At 44.1% G+C, this 20,102-nt stretch overlaps 1 protein-coding gene across 1 annotated transcript; it reads right to left on the minus strand.

Moving 5' to 3' along the window:
- Window positions 1–3,997: 3,997 nt before the first annotated feature.
- Window positions 3,998–13,003, minus strand: FEM1B (fem-1 homolog B). The gene is made up of 2 exons (XM_067555506.1): window positions 12,519–13,003; window positions 3,998–7,047 (listed from the first exon to the last, which is right to left on the minus strand). The coding sequence occupies exons 1-2, from the start codon at window positions 12,764–12,766 to the stop codon at window positions 5,412–5,414; spliced, it is 1,884 nt and encodes a 627-aa protein (XP_067411607.1). The 5' UTR covers window positions 12,767–13,003; the 3' UTR covers window positions 3,998–5,411.
- Between the last annotated feature and the right edge of the window lie 7,099 nt (window positions 13,004–20,102).

Raw genomic sequence — 20,102 nt, forward strand, 5'->3', positions numbered from 1 at the left:
AATGGGATGCATTGCCGGAGGAGGTGCTAGGTGAATAAGTGTAAAGAACGCAGGATCAGACGCAATCGGAACTGTTGAAACAATGAGCAGAAACTGTTGATGCAAAATTTGTTTACTAAAAACATACATGCATTTTATATTCAAAAGCTCCTTTTGCCCCAATATTTTTTTCCCTGGGCTTTCAATATTTAAAAATGAACTTGAAAAAAAGAATGTCCTTATCCACCAACACTAGAAATGTAAATTATAAGCAAGAAATCAAAACGTGATTCAAAAATCATCAATAGGCCTATCACAAGCTGTCCTATTTTACAAGTATTATTAAATTAAGGGAACAGCCCGAACAATAGAATGACCCCACCCTTAGAACACTCAATCCTAGTAAATTGTTGGATTGCCGCAATATGATCTCTCTCTCTCTCTTCTTAGGAGCCCCCTACTGCTCAAAAAAAAGGCAGGCCCACCCAAAAACTGAGCGATTGGTTTAAAAAAAATTGTTTTTTTAAATACTGATTTCCACCACCTTCTATTGTTTGGGCCGTCAGGGTGCACGCAGCTCACATATTCTCCAAAAGCACGAAGGCTAGAAACTTACCTTTATTTTAAAAAATGAAAGCTGAGATTGTCACAATCACATGCCTCCAGGAGCTGAGACTTTTAGCAAGCGTTTAATATCATGACACAATATAAAATGGCAAGAGTTGGCAGCACTGGGTGGGTTCAGTCAACAGAGAGTAGAATCAGCAGCTTAGGACCATAGTCCTAAACTCAGCTGACCCAAAACGAAGAGCAAGGAGGTTGTGAAAGATCAGAGATGTGTCTCCATCCCGGCTCTGTTGCACTCCCATATCATCATGCACAGGTATTTTGGGGAAGCCATTCTTCTCCATTGGTATATGTGAGTTGAGTGACTGGGATCCTCCAAATGACTTCAAGGAGACGTCAGCAAATATGCCCAAGAGTTTGCCTGGCATCGATGCAGGGCGGGGCCATCTCCAGTTCACTGACAGACTGAGCAGCAGCATTTTGCAAACGTGGATCTCTTTCACACACGCTCTCTAAATCCAGAAAATCTGTCATAAACCTAACAAGTCCATTATTCCATCATCACTTTCTGAGAACAAATGTAGAACTCCTTTTCCTGGTGATAGGCTCAGTATGGATTTTTATAAAGACCATACACAGTCTGCATAAAACCCAGGGAGAAAAATCAATGACTCTAAATGTTCCCAAAAATTGCTTTAATAGTAAGTTTCTAGAGTAGAATGCCTCCCGGATGCCTCTGTGTCAGTCGTGCCTGCAGCACCATTTCAACAACATTTCCTATGCTGCCGGTTGGTATCTAAGGAACCATCAATAATTTGGCTAAGTCTTATGGCCAGCTATGGCCAGTATCAATGTGTATCTTATGTCTGGAGTATCTCCCCAACCCAAACAGCTGTTGGTACTTTCGGTGCAACCCCAACAGAAGACGCACAGTGGGTATAGCTAGTAAACCGGCTGGCAATTTAATTGATAACATACATCACTGGGAAACCCAAATCAAATTAAGGGTCGAACTGCTGCACATGAAGCCATTGCTGTCCCCACAAATCTGCGGCAGCATTATATTTAAAAAGATGACTGTCTCCATGACCTCTCACAGGAGAGCTTGGAAGCTTCGTATAAAATGCAGCAGGAACGTCTGTCTCTCTCCCCATTACCCAACCGGCAGGATTGCATAGCTTTAATTTAAGCAACAGCCAAATGAGGCCCTCAGGTTCAGCTATGTAAACCCACTGCCCTGAAGTTTGAGACCCCTCGATGGTTGCTACCTGCTAGAAATGGGGTAATTCAATCTAGCCATCAGTGCAGGGAAGGCGTAGCAACGTTCAGGGTGAAAATGATGCCATGGGGAATTCAGTTAATGCACCTGGTCACGTTTGTCCTTATGGCCACGTCCTGTGGGGTCCTTACAAAGACAAAACTCTGCCCTACTAAAGGATGGCAAGGTGGGGCCTCACCTAAGAAAGTACAAAGAAGAAAGACTCTCAACAAGGTACTAGCTGGACTACTGCCAGCTGATTTTGTGTGTGTGGGGGGGAGAGGGGAGGTTGCTCACAATATCACTACAAGCAGGAGGCTTAATTTTTTTTACCTTCAGACAAATCCAAAACATTAACAAGAGCAAAGCCATGATGGCAAACCAGGTAACTCTCTCCACCAAAGACATCTCCAGCCAAGCCAGCTGCTCTAACGTGAAGCTAAGTGGATCTGATTGTGCAAGGTGGTAAGAGCTTTCAGATCCCTCTGAAGGCAACGTTAGTGGAAATCAGTCAGCTCTTCACATGGCCATGACCAAGACCTGGGGCTGCAACCAAAAGGACTGTCCTGTGAACGGAGTATGGCAACAGGAGTCAAGAACTCTACCACAGACTTGCTGTGTTAGATCTTGGGCATTGTGCCTTACCCAAAGCCCGTTGACGTCAATAGGAATCATTGAATTGATTTCAAAGGATTTAAACGCTGGGCATCAATTCCCAAGTCTATAAAATATGACTAACAACGCTTACTCCTTTTTATACAACGCTTGGAGAGCCACATGAGCTATATAAATGCTAAATAGTATTACTGCTGTTGGATAATGGCATATTTTCTCTGCAGTCAGGGGTCAAGGACCCTAGAATAGGATGCAATGGAACCAAAGGTGGAAATTAGCAGAACACAAATTGGGAATTGAGATACAAGAACACCGCCCTTTCCACCAGAACATTTGGGGTAATTTTTTTTTTCTATTAAACAGGAGAAATGTTTGTGGAGGAGTTTCCTTTAACTTACTTAATATCATCTACAGAAATCTCAGGCATGTATTTGTTCCAAGAATGGTTTTATACAGATATTTCACAAAAATACATCATGTAGATTATTTTACACGTCAGAATCACATCCTGAGGAAAATAGTGCAAGGATGTGCTGTCTTAATTAACAGTACACAAATTGTAACTGCTTACTTTCAAGCAATTCATAATGCATTCAGCTGCTATCTACCGCCTAGCTATTTTGCCAGCAGTATCACACACACAATTAGTATAGAATCACTGTTCAATCTTCTTTCTCCCCAAGTCAACTGGTTTCACAAACTCTTTATTTTTATTATTACATTAATTATACACATTACAAATGTGTAGAGGTGCAGCAAAATGTCCAAATAACTTATCTGATGTATGTGGCACAGTATAGCAAAAGATGAGTTCTTTTTCCCAACATGCACACAGATTCACCTATCTGCTTATTTTAGTTGGTGTTAAAATATATCAGCCACTAGCAACTTTACCACCAAAATATAATGCATCTGGTATTTGTCCTTCATGTTCTCCAGCAAGGAAGGTCTTGAAGCTTTAGCTACAAGGGACGTGATCCCACAAGGTGGTGAGAAACCATTGGCTTCAGGAGGCTTGAGGACATGTGTCACCTTGTGAGATCCGACTCAAACATATTAGCTTTAAAAGCTTTCTGCCCACAGTGAATTAAAACCCTCTGTGGGTGTCTAACAGCCAGGCTAGAAATCTTCATAATAAAATCTTAGCAAAATAGAAATCTAGGATTATTTGAAACTTCAGGTTGTTGGTACATTTCAGATGGGAAGAGGAAGACATGCTAAGTACAAATGTACAGGAACCCTAACGCCTTCCAACTATTTTGTGAAAGGTTCTGAGGTGTTGCACTTGTTTTAAGGCCCTGGGTGATTGAGTTTGGCTTTGTCATCTTTCCTGAAATGTTGAATTGCAATTTTCAGTTTTTCACACGATCATTCAACCTACGAGAGAAACAAATTACAAACAAACACATTTCTCATCTGAGGATTTTGTTTCCACTCTGGCAGATTGAGATACTTGCAAATTAAAGAGGTGATGGTTCTAAAGCTTTTTTCTTTACAAGACACACAAGTCTATATTCACAGCAGCAATCTGAGCAGCTTTGTTCTGTTTAGTACAAGACAAAAATTAGAATTACAAACTATTTCACATTCAGTATTTATTTATTTGTAATACAAATAGAAACATGTGTGCCCAGATCTTGCCTGAAGTTCTACTCAGATTGTTTAAAAAAATACAGAACATTATTTCATCGTCTGACAGTTAAAAAGCCGTATTTAAAATAATAAACAGAATTTTCAGTAGCCTGTGAAAACAAGTGACATTTTACTGCTGTAACTTCTGCCAAGGAGAAGTACCTTCTCAAGTAACAGCTATTATACAGTCAATTATTTCTCATCATAAAAGAACATTTTATTGATATGATGATTTTTTTTTAAATCAGTTTTACTGGAAGTTTTCACAATGAAAGGAATAAAAATTATGAAAAACCTAGACTTCGATTCAGGGAGACAAATTCCATGCTTATTGGAAAATTGGTTCTGATCATCATCACACTTAAAGGAAGACACTTGGGCTAAGGGGACCCTTTGCTGAAAGATTGCTCCATTAGGAAGATACAGTATTTGGAATTCTGGAGTGCAGTTTTAAAATGTTGCATGTTAACCTTTAAAACAACAAAAAATTTAAAAGCTATTTGAAATATTAGGGGACATGAAAACACACACACATACCCTATCCATTTTCTAGGTATCCATGCATATTTATAAATGAGTGACGTGGTTGCATAAAAAGAAAACGGATTGATTTAGATTCATTTGGACAGATGTGCAAGTTATAAAATAGTATAAATGAAGAACATGATTATTCAACTATTACTATCTCAGCACATTCATACAGTTGAATTTAAACCTGTATTTCCTAATAGAGTGTCTCATGCTCCTACAGCTGTCGATAACTGCTGCTTACATTTCAAAAAAAGAATAGGAACAGTTAAAAATTTTACTGGCCACTTCAAGTGTTAACTGAAAGGCATAAAAAGACGGTGAGATATGAGAGGCCTGGATTGCTCTGTATATTAGGACTTATCACCAACTACAAAATATTTTCACATTCTTTTTTTCCCTTCCTAGTCCCAAGATTTTAAATCTGCAAATCTGCTGCAGAGGTAATATGGTGACAAAGGCTTTTAACATAAACATCTTTGTAAATGGCTGTTTAAAGCATTCTCAGCTGTAATTCATGAATGCACATGTATATTTCAAACACTATTTTGTGCTCCTTACATTTGGTGTTTGTTTGCATTTTGTTTTTTAAAAAAAGATAATGAAGCAATTTATTTTTAATCAAAAAAGAGTGACCAACGTTTCAGACACCAGATTGTAGTTACATCCAAGAAATGTGGCTTTTTCCAAGATCTGTTTAAGAACTGAGGCTGAAACTGAATGCAAAGAAGAAAAAAACAAAAGTGGAGAAAACTAATCTATGCACAGGTATTCTATTGTCTGTGACTTAAGTCTTCTCTGAGTAGCACCACCTTGAAAGATTTCATGTAGCCTAGTGAAACTCCACAAATTCTTCCAAAGTTCTGGGGATCTGGTTTTGGTAGCTGATGTTATAGATCCGTACTGCACGGGCAGCCAGGCACTTGAGGCTCAGCTTCATTTGAGTTTTAAGGAGTATTTCAGACACCCCAGTTGTACTTTTATCAAGAGGAGTCTTCTTCTGCTTATTTGTCATGTCTGCATGAGCACCAGCCTCCACCAGACTAATGATAATCGAATGCAACGTCAAAAAATCACTGATGGGTCTGTTGTACTGGACAATGATGTGAAGTGCGCTGTTTCCTTCATTGTCCACAGCATTCACTTCAGCACCGCAGTCTAACAGCAGTTTGGTGACAAGTGCATTTGGAAAGCTGCAGACGTCGTTTGTGTGGAAGTCATCTACAGGCGTACTGGAGTTGACAGCATGATGCAGCAAACTAGACCCATCCCGAGTTCTGGGATCAAGATTAATCAAGTTGTAAATCTGCTTGTTGATTCTAGACTGCTCTTCCTCACTGCACTGAGTCTTGGTTGAGATGCACACCAAATACAAGAAGGTAAAAATATTGCATTCGTAGTTGTCCATGGCTGTGTGGATGTCAGCGTCTTGGTTGTTTTTAATCCTGGACATTCCTTGCTCTATTTCCAAGACACTACATCTCAAAACACTTTCTATGTCCTTGGCTTTGACAGGCTCATTCAAGTGTATCATCTGAGAGAAGACCTGAGCAAATCTCAAGAGATCCTTATGGGTATTCCTATTCCCTTTCTGCCTTAAATGCAATGCATGAAGCCACAGCTTGATGCACTGTTCAAACTCCATGTTATCTGCATAAACAGCGCCCCGGTAAATAATAGGATGCGAAACATCTATATTGTCCAAGCCCAAAATTCGCTCGCGCACTATGAGGCCTTCCATGTGGAGGGCATCTCTGTCTTGCCTAATAGATTCTAATTCCTGAGGCGTTCTGCATTCAGTTCTGTTTCCATAAGCTTCGATGTGTGGAAGAACCTCTTTCTCAATGATGTTCTCACTGTCTCTGTACCTCTCCAGCATGGCTAAATATAAATAGTGATACGTCTTCATTATATCATAATTTTCTCTGTCGTTTGCAAACGAGGCGCCCAGGAGCTCCAAAGCTTCAATTCTACTTTTTCTGTCACAGTCCGCGTGAGCGAGAAGAAGTTCAACAACATCTGCCTTACAGCTCTCCGCAGCTACTTTTAACGGCGTCATTCCGTGCCCATTCACCGTCATTACCGATTTCCACTTGACCAGCTCTCTAACAATCTGCAAATGGCCAGCTTCGGCTGCAAAGTGCAAAGCGGTGGCGCCGCAGTGTGCCTTGGCGTTGGGATCAGCATGTTGTTCTAAGAGGTATCTCACCACGTCTGTGTGCCCCTTGTACGCTGCAATCATAAGGCAAGTGTTGTCATACTTGTTGGCAATACTGATGTTAGCATTATTTTCTACCAGGTATTTCACGATGTCCAGCCTGCCATCAAAGCACGCAGCCCGCAGGGGAGTTGAATTGGTCACTGTAGTGTGGTTCACGTTGGCTCCATGACTCACGAGCAGTTTGACAACTTCAAAGTGTCCGGCTCCTGCTGCACACCAGAGAGCTGTGGCTCCATCAATGACATAACTACAGATGCAAAGACAGAAAACAAACAGTGAAACTGCCGCACTTTTTAAGAGATCTGAGTTGTCTGCAAGAAGCATGTTACCAATATTCCAAGTTTATATTCAATACAGGCAGATATTTTATAGCCATCCTGTTTTCTATTTGAAGATGTTTAGCAGCAGAGCCAAGACAAAATAAGGCAATTAGCAAGTACACAGATGTCCAGAAGAAAAAAAAATTAGGGATTGAAATTTTCAAAGCAGTGCCAGGGATTTAGCTACATGATTTCCATTAATATTAATGGAATCACCTATGTTGCTTTGCAAATTTCACCCTAGTGCTCTAGTCCACTGGCCCACCCAGGTCCCAGGAAGCAGAAGTAGAAACAGGAGAATTATTGTCTTTTTACTTCCTTCTGTGATAAACTGACATTCGGTAACGGAAGAACTTATAGAGTACAGAATTACAAAAGGAGAACAAAATTCAGACAAAAAGATAAAGTCGGATGTTTTCTCCACTTCACTACGCCATTAGACTGGCACTTGAATGTGGAAACAGGAGCTGTTTATATCGCAGCAATATGGATCCAAACAGTATCTCAGATTTCACTGAGAGACCAAACCGTGGTGAAAGGACAAAACCATCTTTTATTTCAAGGTGTAGACGTGCTCAGGCATTTTCTAGAGTTAAAACTGAATAATAAAACACTAACATAATGTAATCATTATGCTGCAAACACATGTAAGTATCTTTGTGAGAATACTCACCTGTGCATTTGCAGGCTCAGGTGTTCAGATGACACCCAACAGGACAAGCTTAAGAGTTTCGGTCTAAAGACAGTTCTTAGGCCGAGATTCTGAGATCCTTACTCAGCATGAGCAGTTCCTACTCCACAAACAGCTACTCTGAAATCACTGGGGCTACTTTTGTAATAAGATGTGAGGAAGGATTTCAGACTCTGGCCCTAAGACCAAACGTTTTTTTCATGAACAGAAGATGCTTTATTGGTGCACCAGGGACACACATACACGAAACAAGAATTTGGAGAGTGGACAAGTGGGTGTTATGAGCCCAGCCTTCTTCCAGGCAGAGACTAGAGGCACATTACAGACTCCCTAGCACAACTGTGGCAATCAGGCTCACAAAAATGATGGGAAATACAATGAGCACGAACGGTGAAAGTACAGCACACTCCCTCGCCCCAGCCTGGATATCCTCAGGGACTAAGGCACGAATTCCTCCTGGGCTAACAGACAGACAGGGAAGGAAGTTTAAACAGGCGGTGCACCAAAATGACGTATCCCTGAACCTGTGCCAGAAAGAAGTGAAAGGGCCTAGCAGGCAGAAGAGTCACCATCCCATAAGCACGCAGTGATGTAGGGAAGAAGAGACTCCTCCCTCCAACAGCAGAGTGGGATAACAGCCCTTCCTAACACTGACTGGGAGCAGGAGCCCCTCTCCCACCTCAAAAAACAGGACAAAAACCACTCCACACACCTCTTCTTTTCTTTTGAAAGAATGATTAAAAACAAACATTCCTGGATCCAGTCTCTCTCCCTCAGCACCATACAGATGAATTACTCTTAGCGCCTCTCCTGGGCTGGGAGATACATAGATATAGTAACTACAGGCCATCAATTGACAGCCAGATGTAAGTCAGCAATGGGTACCCAGTATGTTCTCTCTCTCTCTCTCCTCCTCTCTTTCTGTACCTGAAATAAGCTCTTCCTTTTCACACAGGCAGCATAAAGAAAGCAAACCTGTAAAGCCTGAATTTGCTTTAAGGCAATTTTAGCTTTATGGATGTGGTTGGGCAAGAGATTTCAGCTTAAGAGCTGTTTATGGGTGCAGACGTGTTGGAACACGTTAAAACAGCATTGCAACAAGAGGTTTTAAAAACAAGGACGGTAACAGAGGTGAAGAAAGGACGGTCCACTCACGAGCACAGAAACAACACATTCTGGAGAGGTAACCTTGGCGGATTGCAAGTGCTATTAGTAATCTAGTAACATTTCAGCGTATGGCATTCGCTTTGTGCTAAACCAAAATAGTTATGTCAGTGCTACAGTCCTAAAAAGCTGAGGAACTAACATTCATGTAGAAAGAGGCCTCACACAATAGCTCTGTCCACACTACACAAAGCAAATCCACTTACAAATATGATTGAACACATAGCTATAACTGCATAAACATGTTTAAATAATCCACTTTAACAACGTATCAGAGCAACCATGATACTCCTCTGATGAGCTTTGAAACGCAGAGAATCTAGGGTCAGGTAAGGTAGTTTCTCACAAACCAGGCAGCATAGCAGCTAAGAATTTTAGCTTACTTTTGAAAAAAGTTTCTTTTGCACCTGCAGTCTGTATGCACTTAGCTTGTTGGTGTGCTGCTGTAAAGTCTACAGCTCTACCAGTCTAAGTCATATGGGTACTCTGTATTCCTAACGAGGGAAGAGTACAATGGCTGATAAAAGGCAAGAACTGAGTTTGTGGGAGCTAGAGCTCCTTATACATCCTTGTCCAGAATGCTCCCTAGCTCAAAACGAAACCCTTGTGGCCCCAGCAAGAACTAGAGTAACCTAATTACCATCGTCAAATCAAATCTGACTTTCCTAATTAGAAATAAAACTTCATTAAAATCTAGATATCAAGGAGGCCAAAAAACCCACCTCTCATGCCTTTTATCTTGCCCACTCTAACTGTTAAAAGGGGAATCTGTGCTTTCACTGGAGGCTTTCAAAGCAGTTTTAAAAGATTTCTGCCCCACAGAATCCCTGTATGAGAGGTTCATGAACCAACTAATTACATTTGGGCTGAGAAGGGACCTATAGCATATTACAAATGCAGCTGCACCTCATACTGTGATCCTGTCACAGCTTCCAAGAAGAGAAATATTAACCCCAGTGGCCTAGCTAAATCCTAGCTCATGTGATTACACTCTCTCCCCTTAAACTCCTCATGCAGTTTCAGCTGAATAGTATACTTTTCTTCTTCCCTTCCTGTCCTAAACTGTTGTGTGCTGTTGAGCACCCCCTTCAGAGAAGGCTGCATTTTAGTGCTGGAGGAAGTGATGTCTCCTGTTTGGTTTATATAATAGCTTATAAAGAGCTTTGGGATGAAACGCACTACACAAAACAGTAATACCATTTCGTGCTGTAATTTAGGGAGGCATCCTTATCATGTCTACCTCATCTGGAACCAGAGGGGTTATAAATTATATCTAGAGCATCTGAAAAGGAGGGTGGCTAGACACAAGCATGTGGCTCAAGCTCTGCAGTCCACACCTACCCTCTCTGAGGGCATGTCCGAAAGCTCCATGTGACCCATGGTACAGTGATGTCACAGAATAATACATTTTGGTACATCCTGAAAAAAAGGCCACTTGCCCATGGTGAAGGGGAAGCTTTCTCAGTAAGTTCAAGTGAGGGAGTTGTGGCTAGCCTATTAGATTCTGTACACGTTTTGTTTTCTATTTTTTTAACCAAAGAATTACATGTTTTGCCTTTGTAGTTGGGAAGATAGACTTGCAAACGTGAACTGAGAAAATGATGCTCCCTGAGTCTGCACACAGCTCTTGTACAACTGCTGCAGCTCATGGCTTTCCCAACCGTCGGGGGGGAAGGAGAGAAAGATTCTAGTTAGGTTCCAGCTACTATTCCGAACCTGGTAGGAAGGTGCCGTGTGTCCCCCATGGAGTCATGCTAGGATATGTCCACACTAGAAATGCTACACAACTGTGCCACTGTAACTACACAAAAATGAGTGAGTTACTTAAACAGAAATTAAAAGTTTCAGTGTCAAAAGTGAAATCCCTAAAAGCAGCATGGAAACTTTTTAAAGACACCATAATAGAGGTTCAATTTAAATGTATACCCCAAATCAAAAAACAGAGTAAGAAGACCAAAAAAGTGCCACTGTGGCTAAACAACAAAGTAAAAGAAGCAGATAGAGGCAAAAAGGCATCCTTTAAAAAGTGGAGGTTAAAGCCTATTGGGGAAAATAGAAAGGAGCATAAACTCCAGCAAGTGAAGTGTAAAAATATGATTAGGAAGGCCAAAAAAAGAATCTGAAGAACAGCTAGGCAAAGACTCAAAAAGTAACAGCAAGTACATCAGAAGCAGGAAGCTTGCTAAACAACCAATGGGGCCACTGGACGATCGAGATGCTAAAGGAGCACTCTATAGCGGAGAAACTAAATGAATTCTTTGCATTGGCTGAGGATGTAAGAGAGATTCCCAAAACTGAGCTAATCTTTTCAGGTGACAAATCTGAGGAACTGTCCCAGATTGAGGTGTCCTTAGAGGACGTTTTGGAGCAAACTGATAAAACTAAACAGTAATGTCACCAGGACTAGACGAAGCGGTTGCAACCCACGAAAGCTTATGCCAGCAGAAATTTGTTAGTCTTTAAGGTGCTACAGGACTCTGTTTTTGCTGTATACAGACTAACACGGCTACCCCTCTGGAACAGGACCAGATGGTATCCACCCAAGAGTTCTGAAGGAACTCAAATTGAAATTGCAGAACTATTAACTGTGGTATGTAACCTTTCATTTAAATCAGATTCTGTACCAGATGACTGGAGGACAGCTAATGTGATGACAATTTTTTAAAAAGCTTCCAGAAGTGATCCCGGCAATTACAGGCAAATTGGTTGAAAATATAGTAAAAAACAGAATTTCTAGACACATAGATTAATATTTGTTGGGGAACAGTCGACATGATTTTTGAAAAGGGGGGGACATGATGTCTATAAAATCATGACTGGTGTGGAAAAAGTAAATAAGAAAGTATTATTTACTCCATCTCATAACACAAAAACTAGGGATCACCAAATGAAATTAATAGGCAGCAGGTTTAAAATGAAAAGGAAGTATTCATATAACACACAGTCAACCTGTGGAACTCCTTGCCAGAGGATGCTGTGAAGGCCAAGACTATAATGGGTTCAAAAAAGAACTAGATAAATTCATGGAGAATAGGTCCATCAGTGGCTATTAGCCAGGATAGGCAGGAATTGCTGTTTGCCAGGGGCTGGGATGTCAACGGCATGGAGCACTTGATGATTACCTTTTCTATTCATTCCCTCAGAAGCATCTGGCATTGGCCACTGTTGGAAGACAGGACACTGGGCTAGATGGACCACTGGTCTGACCCAGTCTGGCCGTTCTTATGTAGATACTACAGTGACGGAAAGGGTTCTTCCATTGCTGTAGTAAATCCACCTCTCTGAGAGTTGGTAGCAAGGTTGACAGAAAAATTCTTCCATCGATCAGTGTCTGCAATGGGACTTACATTGACTTAATTACGGTGTACAGGCCTCAATGATGTAGTTAAGATAACCTAACTGGGTAGTGTAGACCAGCCCAGCGTCTGGTGAGCAAGATCTTTCAGCATATGTTTCTGAGATAGCTCGATTTTTGTCCCATCTTTGCAATCAATTCTCCTTGGACAGAGGAAGAGGTACGAGACAGCAGCACTGCGTACATACCCGTCGAAGCGGACCGTGCCAGTCTGATGGGTCTGCACCCGGTAATGTTCGAGCAGCAAGCGCACCACCTTGGCGTGACCGTTACGGGCTGCGATGATAAGGGGCGTGGAGCGCTGACCGCCCTGCTGGCTGACGTAGCTCAGCAAGTACCGGATGTCATTCTCGGAGCGGTTGAGCAGCAGGGCAGCCAGGGTCAGCACTCTGCCTTCGCTGGCCGCCTTGTACACGTAGCCAGCCAGGCCTTCCATGGCCTTCTCCTCCTCCCAGCTTCTCCTCCTGCTGCCACCGCCGCCGCCGCCAGCTCCAGGCCTGCCAGCCGCAGCCGGTGCCAAGGCCTGGGTAGTCTCTTCCTCCTCCTCCGTCTTGGATCGGTCCAGGGCGGGGGGCACATGCGGGCAGGCCCTGACCAGAGCCCGGCTGGCCCTCTCAGGCTCAGCCACCGCGCAGGGTGACCCCCCGAGTCCCCACGGCCGCTCAGCGCCCCAAGGACGCCCTGGCAGGCCCACGTTCCCCAGCCTCTCCCGGCCCCCACTCCTGTGGGGCCCACCGCCCTACCCCAGCCCTGAGTCCCTCCGCCCTGCCTCACTGCCCCCCCAGGGCCCCGCGGGATGGGGGGCAAGGGCCCCCCCAGTGAAGCTCCCCTGGGGGAGGCGGGGGGCGGGAACCCCCCTTGCTACGACTGGCTCCCAGGGAGGCCGGGGGGGGGTGGCACCCCTCTTGCTACGGGTGCCCGGAGGGGCCTTGGTGGAGGGCAGGGAAGCAGGAGAAAGCCGAGAGGCGGGGACGCCCCTACCTCACTACGGGTGCCCCGAGGGGCCTTGCTGGGAGAGGGGCAGGGACTCCGAGAACGCGACAGGGCACCCTCCCAGCTACGGGTCCCCGCAGGAGCCGAGAGCGGCCGTTACTCCCTCGGGATGTCCTGGGCCGCTCGCGCTCCTCTAGGCCGCCGAGATTCCGGCCGGAAGCAAAAAACCGGAAGTCGCCGAGTCCTCCTGGGAATCCGAGCCGGCCGGGAAACCGCGACCCGAGCAGAACCGTTCCGGGGGGGCGGGGCCTGGGCCTGGCGCTGCTTGGAGGGAGCCAGGCTGGCTCCCCCATTCGGATCGGCCCCGTCCCGGAGCCCTGCCCCCTGGCACCCATGATGGCTTCCCCAGCGCTGGTCCATGGCTTTCCAGCAGCCTTACTCCCCGCAGCACTGGACCACCCCGCCCCCTCCTGTGAGGACTTTTCCAGGCCTCACCCTGCTGCAGGCTGCGGAGAGCAACCAGCCTAGACAAAGGGAATAGAAATAAATCCCCTCCCCCCCCACACACCCCCCATCTGAATCAGGAGTCACTTCTCCTGCATCACACACACACCCCATCTGAATCAGGAGTCACTTCTCCTGCATCACACACACACACACACACCCCATCTGAATCAGGAGTCACTTCTCCGGCATCACACACACACACACACCATCTGAATCAGGAGTCACTTCTCCAGCATCACACACACACCCCATCTGAATCAGGAGTCACTTCTCCTGCATCACACACACACACACACCCCATCTGAATCAGGAGTCACTTCTCCTGCATCACACACACACACACACCCCATCTGAATCAGGAGTCACTTCTCCAGCATCACACACACCTTATCTGAATCAGGAGTCACTTCTCCAGCATCACACACACACACACCTTATCTGAATGAGGAGTCACTTCTCCAGCATCACACACACACACACCCCGAATTAGGAGTCACTTCTCCGGCCTTGTAATTTCACCAGCAGTAATTGCCAAGCCCTCAAAAATCCTGAGTCCAGGCTCGGAAAACCAGGAGCTTGGCTTTTAAAAAAGGGATGATTTAAATAACGCGTTTGGGGTTCCTTTTAGTTACCTTCGGTTTTGGTGGCGTTTAGGGTGCAGTTCAGGTCACATTTTCAAGTGTGTCTCTGCAACCATGAAGGGTAGCACGTTTTTTTTTTTGTTTTAAATGAAAACTAAGATTTCCTTGTAATCCCCCGACTCCAGGAGTTGGGGCTTTCAGAGGAACACCAGATATCGCAGAAGTTGGCAACAAGAATGTTTGGTCCTGCCATAAGTTCAAGGGACTGGACTAGATGATCTTGCAAGGTCCCTTCCAATCCTATGATTCTATGAACACTGCTAGCACCCCACTTAACCAGAGAATCTTCCAGCAATAACAGAGTAGATGAGATCTAAATTTTGAATGTAAAAATAAATGGGGGAAAACTTGTTTTTGTTTTGGTGAGGAAAAGTTTTAGGCCTTCTTAATAGATCATAAAAGGACACAAGTTTAATTTTTTTTTTCTTGCACAAGTCCCTTTAATGAGCCATAAGGGATGCAACAATGCCCATTAGCATTATGAGGTCCCTGCTTCTTGGTTACCATCTGTTGTGGGGTTTTTAATTTTGTTCTCTTCTACTTGCCATGTGTCACTGTCTGTACCATGTGCTGCATTAAAGGGTCTCGTCAGGTGAGTGAAATGTCACTTATACTAATTTTACATGTACACAAATGTCACCAATAACAAAAATAAATAATTTTAACCTAATAGCTACACAAAGCAAAAGCCTAGCAACTAAAGGTCTAAAAAGGGAGAACATGAGGGGTGGTCTATAACGGTAGCAAGTACACTATTCCAGCCGGACTAGGGAGATACAGAACCACACTGTCTATGTGTGGTTTATTATTAACTTCTTATATTGCAGTAGCAGCTAGAGGTCCCATCCAAGATGGGGGCCCAGTGCGGTGGTCACTACAGAAACACAAGAGGACCCATCTTGCAAACTTTTCTGTAAGTGCTTAATTTTATTACCATGAGTAGTACCACTGAACTCAATGGGCTACACATAGTAGTAAAGTTAAACACTCGCATGTTTGCAGGATCAAGGCCATAGAGAGAAAAATACTAATCCACAAGTTTACAGTCCAGACAGACGAGACAGACAGACTTGGAGGGCGACTAGAGGCAAAATGATTGGATAAGGACACAAAGCAGATTAGTAACAGAGCTACAACTAGAACCCAGGACTCTTGCTTCCCAGTCCAGCATCCATGCCACTAGAGCAGAATGTCTTGGGTGGGCTGGTTCTGGGTCTGGCTTTTTCTAGGAAAATTATCTCTTCAACAAAAGCTGGAGGTGTCCAAGTACAGCCCCACCCACCCCCAATATAATGATGAACTGGGATTCCTTTTGAAACAGAACCATGCTGAGCAATGTCACTAACAGGGAAACTATGGCCCCCATCCTGTAGCCCATGAGAGCCCCACTGAGTTTAATAGGGATCTGCCCACACGAAGCTCAGTGCGGGGTCTGGGCCATAATGTGTAAGCACATGGGGATCTTAAGTGATGAGAGGCACTATATAGCTTTACGCTATCATCAGCAATAGAGACCTATTGCCTCTTGATTTGGAAACTCCCCCTAAGACTCCTCTCTCATTTCCAGGTGAGGAGGGCCCATTCCTCTGGTGTCAGGCCTTTGCTTTCCCTCTTTGCTCCTAGTTCACTCATTTTCTCCCAGCGTCTCATCATCTACACTCTGGAGTCTTTGACTCTGCATTCCAAATGCACACGCCTCCAGCCATCTTCCACTTCCTCAACCTGCCCACTCTTGTGAACTCTCCTTTAAATAGCTTGATTCTGCCACTAACCCAGGTGATACCACTATTCAGCCACACACTGTCCAGTGCTGAACATGTCACAGCTGCTTATCCTCTGAAAATATAACAATTTGAACGTGTACCAGAATCAGAACATTCTCTCCTTCCCAGTCTTTCACTGATAGGTATGTGGGTACATGGCTCTCCCTTTCTGTGCTATATTTGTTTGTAACTAGACGTTTGTGTTATCCATGTTCTATAAGGCAAGGACTAGGATTCCCTCTTCCTGCTTGTTGTGTAAAAAGCAGAACTTTCCGTTGATCCTTATGAAATGCTGCCCAGACAAACCCCGGATTTCCCCAGTCTCAACTTGAACCCTCTGTTTAATTCAGCTCCCACAATTTTGTCATTGACTTCAGTAGGAGTGGGACTGAGACCTAAGTGTCTATAAGCGTCACTCTGCTCTCCATTACACCTGCGACACTCTTAGCAGCTTCACTAAGCTTATGTCAGTCTAACGGGGAAATATAGCCCCCTCTGTTTAACCTGCCTTTCTCTTTCATCTACCATGCTCCCTTTTCCCAGAAACCTTTAATGGACGTGTCTTGTTGTGACTAGTTATTTGTTATAACTAGCTGACATTGTAAGTAAAGTGATCTACTAATTGTACCGAGCTCTGCTACGTGCCATTGTTCTAAGGTGGATCCAGTAACAGCAAAATTAATAGTTAATTGAAAATCATGCAACTAGAGCTGCTGCTTTCTGTGGAAACTTTGCTACAAGCTCGTCCATCCATTATGTATGGGCGCAATGGCCTAATTCTGCCAAAGGCAATTGCTAAAATAGGTACTGAAGATACAACAGGAAAGTGACACAGTACATAGTGTTAAATTGTTGGGGCACCAAGGATCAGCTTTAACAGGCACAAACACGTAAGCTACAGTACAATAAAACTGGCTCATGTTACAGTTTTAAGTTGAAACCGGTTGTCTCTGCCGTCTGGAGCATTCCCCTTATCTTGGATCTCTGTGTTTTTTTTGGATTTATACCTCCAAGGAGAAGGAAATGCTAAGTCACAAGCATAAACAATTCTAATGATCCCAAGTAAGGGCTGATCCTGAGAGACGCTGGGCCCTTGCAATTCATTGATTTTAATGTGTGCTGTAGGCATTCAGCACTTATATTAGACAGCATACGGGGTGAATCAGGTAATCAAAGGATCTATTTCAGTGCATCAGACCACATGGCTTATTGTACAGGCATGGCCCCTAAGTAACAATACTTCTATAGTCCTCTGAACATCTCAAAGCACTTTACACAAGAGAGCTGGTATCATTACCCACATCTGACAGATTCCGATCTGAGGCAGAAGACCCAATTCACCATTGCCACCAGCGGAGAGTGAGTATAGCACACGGCCATTCTGATCTGGTAGCATTTTGGACGGGTGTAAATGACTCCACAAAGTCCAGGACAACAGTGAATTGGCCCAGAATGAGTCAGGGCTAGATTATTAAAGCTATTTAGGTGCCTAAAGATGCAGAGAGGCCCCTGGTGGGAATTTTGAAAAGCACCTAACTCCTCCAGTAGCCTAGGCCCTTTGAAAAATGCCACTAACTGTCTAGCTGTCTCTTTCATCACCTAGCTAGCTTTAAATATCTGGCCCTAAGTGATTTGACCATGGCTACACCAGGTCAGTAGCAGAGGTAGGAATAGAATCCATCTCTCCTGACTTCTAATCATATGCCTGCTCCATTGCCTTCTATGATTGATGACACAGTCGCCTCCTCCTTACCATAGACTGAATCAGGAACAACGTTTGGGGAAAATACGTGAAATGGAGACAGTGGAAAACACTCAGCATGAGGATTCAAAGGCCCCGTACATGTTCTCAACGTTGTCCTTCTTTAATATCTTGTATTTCCATAGTGCCTTACGCCAGAGTTTCTCACAGGTCTTTACGCTTCACAGCTCTCTTGGGAGACAGTGAAGTATTTCTTGTACATTTTGTTCCACAAATGAAGAAAATGAGACACACAGAAGTTAAATGACTTGCCTATGGCCAAGCAGTAGGTCTGTGTCAGATTGCAGATTTCCTGACTCCCAGTCCGGTGCCTTATTTTAATTAAGGGCCATGTTTAAAATGATAATAAAAAATATGATAAACTAATCATTTATGAAACTCTCTATTTCTCATGCCATGTTCATAGCTGAAAAAATCATTTCCCACCTTTGGATCTGACATAAAAAGAGATGAGGGCATACTGCATGGACAATTAGTGTTTGGTCCAAAAGCCAATTAAAGGGTTAAACGATTGAGCGGGGTGGGGGGTCCTATTTTAAAAATAGCACAGCTTATCTGGCTGTACTTTGAAGAGGGTATGTGAATAAAATAAGCTGCCCAGATTTTCTGCGTGGAATGCGGGGACAGCACACTGTGGGGGCAGGACATGAACTCAGAGGATTTGCAATGATTTACCTTCTGCTCTGATAAGCCGAGATCACAGCTTCTCTCCTAAAACATTATTGCGGATCCTGAGTCTGTTTGTGCCTCTAAGACCCTGGTCTTGCAATGAGCTCAACTACTGCTGCCAGACCAATACGACCAATCTCTCCCTCCTGACCTGGGGCTGGACAGCTGGGTTTCAGACAGCATGTAAAGTAGATATCTTCATGCACCCCAACTGCTGGTAGAGCAATTACAACCACAGAAGTAACACGCTGGTTGTTTTCAGACCGAGTGTTTTTAAGCCCTTTGTACTTGGCTGGTGAATTGCTTTTGGAATAAGCTCCTTTATGCCACAGCATTCATTTACTCTTACAATTCCCAGTGGCCATAATCCTGACTGACTCCCACCACAGCGTGTGCTCGGTTGACTTTGTCCTCTGGCCTTATGTTATTTCTTACCGAAAAATCTCCTCTCTGCAGCTTTGTTGGCATCTGCAAAGGGCTGTGTGGCACAGGCAAGAAAGCAAACCGAGTGAACGCTTCAGTCACACTCTGCTGCAATGGGCCACTTCTCCCCGCCCCATTCTTGCACCGCGTTCGTTAATGGCCGTGCGATACGCACGTCACACACGCCAGCAGTGCAGTGATGTGATGAGGACTGTAGCTGACTCAAGTTTGGTCTGGCTTTAAGGCTGGAGTTGTGTTGGTGATCTTTGCTGCCTTTTATGGGGAGGTTCCCTCCAAGGCACCACTAGATGTACACAGGGACTACCCAGCAGTAGAGTTCATATGAAACAAGCTTGAAAACTTTAGCTCATGTTCAAGCAAACTCCATGGATTGGAGGCCACTTGTCAGTGATTTAGACGCTAATATTAGCTAGTTTCAAAGCACTTTGCAAACGTTAAATAATCCTTATGACTCTCTTCAGGGGTAGTCAGGTATCGTTCCCATTTTACTGACACACAGGCTGGCTCTGCACTAGTTCTTTATCTCTAAAATTACCCCCTGCTGTCAACACTGGTACAGCCACACCCCGGATAACAACAGGGGAGCTCTAACATAGACAGGCGGCTATATGGCTTATGCGCTGCATCGTCTAACTCAGCTCACTACACAACTTGGCCGGAGAAACAGTGGGAAATTGTAGGAATATGTCCTGGTGTAGGCAGAACCATAGAGAGATGACTGAACTCGGGCAAGGCTGCTGCTGGGATCAGAACTCAAGAAGTTCCTTGTTCGCAGCCCACATCACCGACCCTGCCTGGATGTACCTCTCCTTTTGTGTTTCTAATTGTTCACTTTCCCCTGATGCGTTATAACAACAGATCACCGCTGAAGGCAGGTTAGCAGACTAGATGGATCAGTGATGTGCTGTGACATAGGAACACTTCTGTTGATCTACTACATGACAATTTCTTTAGTTCCGTTAAAAAAATAAGCACAAGCATCTTCCTGCTTTTTCAATCTTTGTATTCCTAATCTTGACTCTTTGCATGAACAGAGCGTGATTTATGCAGTGT

This window comes from Emydura macquarii, unplaced genomic scaffold (genome assembly GCF_026122565.2).
Source record: "Emydura macquarii macquarii isolate MOO-44397 ecotype Brisbane River unplaced genomic scaffold, CSIRO-AGI_Emac_v2 contig_1644, whole genome shotgun sequence".
In the NCBI taxonomy this organism is placed as follows: Eukaryota; Metazoa; Chordata; order Testudines; family Chelidae; genus Emydura; species Emydura macquarii.